This window comes from Limulus polyphemus, unplaced genomic scaffold (assembly GCF_000517525.1).
Source record: "Limulus polyphemus unplaced genomic scaffold, Limulus_polyphemus-2.1.2 Scaffold487, whole genome shotgun sequence".
Taxonomy (NCBI): domain Eukaryota; kingdom Metazoa; phylum Arthropoda; class Merostomata; order Xiphosura; family Limulidae; genus Limulus; species Limulus polyphemus.
This window is the reverse complement of record NW_013666097.1, coordinates 369,728-376,341: the sequence shown is the minus strand read 5'-3', so window position 1 is coordinate 376,341 and position 6,614 is coordinate 369,728. Positions and strand designations below refer to the sequence as shown.

Below are 6,614 nucleotides of genomic sequence, written 5' to 3'. Positions count from 1 at the left end.
GACCTGCCACACCACCTGTCTACATTCTCTCTTTCTAGGATTTGTTAAATTGTTCTCTCTTATGTTGTATCTACATATTATAACCAATAGAAAGCCAAAGTTTTCATCTATCAAATGACATATTGTATAATGTTGTTTTCTGAACAGAGAATTGTCAATTTCACTGTTAGTACAAGTTTTGTTCCCATGGGAAAGATAATGACTAGCTTGGATGAACTTATAATGGCTCTTGTTGCATAGTTAGGAAGCCAGAAAAAAACTGTAAGGGTTAGAGAAAGTTGTCTATTTTTTGTTTGTTATTAGCCTATGTTCTTTGGTGCATTGTAATGAAAACTATTTAGTGCATTATTACTAATTAGTATAAAAAAAGTAGGGTTAAGTATCATCGACAATCGACAGCAAGAAAAAAGAAGATTCAAGTAAGTACTTTATTTCATGTTTATTCTTTACTTATTATGATAAAAGTAACTAAATTTAAAAATAGGGAAATCTTAAGGTTAGTTAAGGTTAGATTAGGTAAAAATAAATAATAATAACAATAACATAATAATATTTCACACATATAATGTAACATGACCTCCACATTACCAAAGTGATTTACACCCTATAATGGTGCGAATAGTAGTTAGACACAATTCAAAGGGCAATAAAACAATAAAATTTAATTATAAATAGACGTTTACTGTTACAAGCTTAAAGCTACTTTGGATAAACAAATATAGTTTCATGTTACAATTTGAAGTCATTCTACAAAGAAAAAAAAAAAGAGTAATTTAGTTTTATTTCAATTTTTTTTTGGTGGTTACACGGTCGGGTCAAATTGATAAATGTTGTGTAGAGTTAGGGTAGAGAAAATAACAGATAAAATATAAACTTTTTGTGAAAACAAACATTTGAAATGTATTTAATAAGAGGTTTTAGAGAATACACAAATCAAATCTGAGATTTTTGAAATGAAAAAAGTTTTTTAAATTTTAACATGAAAATCACTTTGCACACATACTATTCAAAACAAATACTTAATATATTCACGAACAAATTTTTAGTAAAAATACTTCATTAAAAAACTGAAGTACTTGTAATGTGTATTAAAAGTCTGCCAAATTTGGTGAAGATACACACATACTGTATTAAAAGTTATAGTATTAAAACTATATACAAGTAAAAATGGTCCTGTTGTCAGTCTGTATGGAGAGAGTTAAAACATTGCCTCTACTGATGACAAACCAAGAAGTTGATACCTAAATAACTCAATAAATCTGATTTGCTGTACCTTAACACATCACTAAGGAATGAAAAGAAATCCAACATCTCAGCAAGAAACTAATTATCTATTGTTTGTTGTCATCTCAATCAAACAGGAATAAAAGGATGGATCTCAGGATAAAAAAACAAAACATTTTCAGTGGCATTGTAACAAAATCAAAAATGTTACATCTGTCCCAAAGCACAGAGCTTGAGCAGTAGAAGAATGGAAGAGTAATTTAGTCTGATGAATCAAAGTTGAATTTTCTGAATCTAACAAGTAGCAATTTGTGAAAGATATAAAAACAAAATGAAGATAATCTGAAGGAGTAGTTTCTGCAGCTATTAGTGATTAATAGTGAGGATAGTACACGAGTATGGGGTCACCACAGCTTTTGGAGCCCAATATCTTGCCTGAAGAGAAAGGAATTTTAATGATACCCATTATTCATCATGCTGTGACCTTTTTTTTAAATACAAAAGCTATCCTAAACACTCAGATCATATTGTAAAAATAAGTTCCTAAGGTCAAATGAAGCAGATAGAATGTTGTCACCCACAGGTCAGCTACCTCAGAATTTAGACCTTGCAATCATACAATAACTAGCTCATGATTCTACTCGTGTTATTTATTGTAATTCTTATTAACAATACTAATTTTATAATTTTCATAACCAATTTACTAAAATTTGCTGGACACAGCAATTTTTTGATTTAATTTCACCCTCTGGGATAGAAATCATTTTTGTTTATTTTTAACTTTTGTTAGGAGTGTGGTTTTTATGATTTTTGATTAAAGTATTGAAGTTGTTTTTTTTCAAACAGGTGTTAAGCTGTTAGTAAAATTATCCAAAATTTAGTCACACTTTCAATTTTTCACAAAATATGTGTAACAGTTATAATTTAAACTGAACTTTAGATAAAATCATAAATAATATTCAATGTTAAAATTGGTACACAATTAAAACATTTTATTTAGCCCTGTATGGCCTTCAAAAAGTTGATGACTACATGTTTCGATGTTGCAATGTCATCCTCAGGAATGAATTACGAGACAATGATAAAGTATTTATAACTTGTTAGTAGGTCATGTGACCTGTAAATTAGATCTTCTAGTTGATGGAAGTTCTACTTTTCAAAACATATTCAGTAAATATTCTTATAAAAAAGAAGAAGAAAAAATGTGGAGAACACTTGACCAAAAACAAACTTTATGAGACATGACTTAACCTGAAAACGTAATGCAATTTCCTTCTCATATATATATATAATCATTCCTGTATTGTAAGATGGCATGATACAAAAGAATCTGTGTTATGGAGTATGAGAAATATTTTCTATATTTCATTTAAAAGCCCAGAGGGTAAAAACACTGGTTTAAAAGCTGAGCCATTATTGATGCATAAAGGTTAAGTAGACTGAGCAATTAAAAAGTTGTTGATGAACTTTTGAACAACAAAAACAAAAGAAATACATGCACTTCTTCATTACAGAGCAATATAATTATATATTAAAATATTTATTACACAACTGTAAATACACAACCAGAGGACTGGTACAAAGTAATGGTGGTTTAACAAAGCTTTATAGTAACATGTTCATGATGTTAGGCATGGTATTGATAAACTGTCAATAATTTTAATTTTTTACCCTAAAAATTTAATTTGACAATTTTACCAACTAGTTAATCACTATTCTACAAGTTGAAACATATATAGAAATATAACTAAATACTTACGCTATTGTGATGCATGCTTCCCGAACAACTTGTGAACGCAAGTCTTTCAGTGATGACTGAAAAGCCACCTCTAACTGTCGAAGACTGGGAAACAGCTCTTCATATTCAATTGCACCAGCAATAATAAGGCTACGAAGTCTTTTCATCTGAAATTTGTGACATTCAAAACCACGTAGGGAGATTGAATAAATATGCTTTTTTTAAAAAAGGAATTTTTTTTCTCTCTTAACATATTAAACGGTTACTTTAACCTAAGCATCTTCAAATTAATATTTCTAAATAGACACATGAAATTTAAAAACATCAATTCACAATAAAAACTAAATAATCTTCAGCTGTAAGATTCAATAATTGTAAGATCTTGTTTTTGAATATTTGCACAAAGATACTCAAGAACTATGTGCTAGCTGTCCCTAATTTTAATCTTCAGCTGTAAGATTCAATAATTGTAAGATCTTGTTTTTGAATATTTGCACAAAGATACTCAAGAACTATGTGCTAGCTGTCCCTAATTTTGAAATTACAGACTAGGGGAAAAACAGTTAATCAACAGCCTACTCTTGGACTTCTTTTGTCTGGCCACATGCTGGAACTTGATCATTAGTCTTATAATGCACACACATTCCCACAGTGAGGAGTTATTTGTTTTTTTTTGGGGGTAACAAGAAGCGAACAATGGACTCATAGTCTAGTACCTAAACCACTGGGCCATGCACTGCCTATGTGATGGAAAAAGAGAAAACACAAATAATCTAATACTCACAGCTTCAACTCGTTTACCCCAGTCATTGTTGGGATCAGACAAAGTCTCTTTGATTTTTCCAAGTTCGTTCTCCAATTCTCGTCCTGAATACAACTACAGATAAAGAAAAATAAAATAAATTGTATTTTATTATTCTTAACTTTTTTTCCACACAAACTGAAGTTTATTATTAAATATCCAGAATGTATTTTCATTTGCTCACTATTTCACTATTACAGTTTTCTAAGGAGTGATCAATAATCTACAACTACACTAATCCAGTTGAAACTAACATTAACACATGCATCTAAAAGGTTCAGATCATATTCAAGATAATATCAATGAATCACAAATTTAAACTGTTCAAACAAACCAAACCAACTATATTATATAAAGAGTTGAACTATTAAAATCATAGGATTTGGAAGAGGATTGGTTACATGAATTTATAAGTGTGTCAACAGATAGCCATGTTCTTCTATCCTATCATATAAGTACATAAGCATTCCAATGTCAATTTTAGGTGCACTCAATAATAAAATTTACAATAACTAAAAGGCTCAGAGATACCAAATCAAAGTGATATTTTTAGGGTTTAAAATCTCTCAGGTGCACAGTATACATCAATTTAGTAAATTTCCCATCAGATGTATAATAGGTAATTGCTATTAAAATATAATGCAAATAACAAAATAATCACAAAATTTAATCTCAATACATTGTGTTTTCATATTAGCATGAATTCAGATGTAGACCACAGACCATGTTCTATATAATTATGAACACATATATACTTATTTTCAATCTGAAGACTCAAAGAAAAGATTATGAATTTTCATTTTAACTTTAAAAAATTTCACTTGAATTTTACACCTCTGATCTCTTTTGTTATTGCACATCTATTACTCCAAATACCTAAAAAATTCAATTTTGTTGAAACAGGTTATGTAGTTACATTTAAAATGTCATTCTTCAACAGGTATACTAAAAGTTTCCCACAGTCTCTCTGCATGTACTGTCACTTACTTGAACTCTTGGCACATCATCAAAAGCTCTCATGAACATTTCCTCATCAGCTGCTCCAGCTGCCACTGATTAAAATAAATTTTCCTTTGATTAAGAAAAATATTTTCAAAAGTATGGGATCAGTTGTTTCTAAAGCTAAACAAATTTGTTTGATTCTAAAATACCCAGTGTTCCTTGACAAAATAATAACCATTATTTTGAACAATAAAAATATTAAACAGTTTGATTTTTTTTAAACAAGAAACAGCCGAGATAAGTTATTTATTATTCCATAAACATTTCATAATAATCCTGATAATGTCGAGTAACACAAACAAAAAACAAGAAAATAATACTATACACAAATATTATAACTGTATAAAAAAAAAAAAATAGATACAAACCCTATAACCAGAGTGCTTTCAAAAGGTAGGAATGCCCCTGAAGAAGAAAGGTCCACCTTTCAAAAGCATTCAGGTTATAAGGTTTTTATATTAAGACATCTTGAACCTACATGTTTTTTTGACATCATGAATATATTACAAAAATAGTACTGAAGATACAGGAAATGTGTGGAAAATAAACATCATGAATATTCTTCTACAGCAACCAATGATCTGTTATAGTTTCTAGTGCACTTGAAGTTCTAAAGGCAAATCATGCAGAGTTTACTTAAACAAGGAAACAGCAGAAAGTCACAGAAGCAGAAATACTTTTATTTCTAAATTCCATATATACTGAGTATACATCAATAAAGGTTATTTTGTTATTGCTACACTTATGATTAATTGTACTCGGTAACTATTAAGCAGTGAGATATTACACAAACATTTGTAAAAGAAAGCTATGATTGTTTAGTTATTGGCAGGAAAGAATTCAGCCAAAGCAAACAGTTAACTACCTGAGACAGAAAGAGTGGCTTTTCCTGAACTGTTCTTTGCACTGGGCTTCCTTTGCAAAGCTTGCAGAAAAAAAAAAAGGTAGCAATGAAGTAAGTTAAGCTTCTACATACAGATGTAATACTTACAATATATGTACAAGCAAACAATATCAAAAACCAACAACACAAATGTACGGTAACCTAATATGAAATTTTGACTAACATATTTTGTCTAACTTCCTGAGTATTGACTAAATTAACTTTGTGAAGTAGTCTAGACATAATTATATATGCAAAACTATCAGACAATTCATTCTCAAACAGCCCTACAACCTACAAAACCAGATCACTCATCCTACCAAAACATCAGATAATCCATTCTTAAACTAACCAAATAAACCTACAACCTACAAAACCAGATCACTCATCCTACCAAAACATTAGATAATCCATTCTTAAACTAACCAAATAAACTTACAACCTACAAAACCAGATAACCCATCCTACCAAAACATCAGATAATCCATTCTTAAACTAAACCAATAAATCTACTACCTACAAAACCAGAAGATCACCTATCTATAACAAAACATTAGATAATCCATTCTTAAACTAACCAAATAAACCTACAACCTACAAAACCAGAAGATCACCTATCTATAACAAAACATCAGATAATCCATTCTTAAACTAACCCAATAAACCTACTACCTACAAAACCAGTAGATCACCTACCTATAACAAAACATGAGATAATCCATTCTTAAACTAACCCAATAAACCTACTCTTTACCAAGCCAGAAAATCACCTATCTATAACAAAACGTGAGATAATTGATACTCAAAACAAACTTATAGGAAAATCAATTCTTAAGCTAATTAAGCAAACTAACTACATAGAACAGAACTCAAAATACCTAACAAGGAGTGTCACTAATTAAACAAGGTGTTCTTACATAATAACTTACTTATAACTATCATAATTCACTGTCATCAAATGTTGT

At 29.7% G+C, this 6,614-nt stretch overlaps 1 protein-coding gene across 9 annotated transcripts in view; it reads right to left on the bottom strand.

Annotated features, from left to right (window-relative positions):
• Positions 1 to 6,614, bottom strand: part of LOC106458567 (CLIP-associating protein 1-A-like) — a 199,705-nt gene that overhangs the window by 49,692 nt on the left and 143,399 nt on the right. For 7 of the 9 annotated variants that reach the window (XM_022384825.1, XM_022384827.1, XM_022384830.1 and 4 more), the window contains 4 exons: positions 5,632 to 5,691; positions 4,752 to 4,816; positions 3,747 to 3,839; positions 2,984 to 3,129 (listed from right to left, as the gene is read on the bottom strand). In XM_022384825.1, coding sequence (XP_022240533.1) covers positions 2,984 to 3,129; positions 3,747 to 3,839; positions 4,752 to 4,816; positions 5,632 to 5,691 — 364 coding nt within the window. The remainder of the gene's footprint in view (positions 1 to 2,983; positions 3,130 to 3,746; positions 3,840 to 4,751; positions 4,817 to 5,631; positions 5,692 to 6,614) is intronic. The other 2 variants (XM_022384829.1, XM_013918085.2) reach the window with 1 other exon arrangement.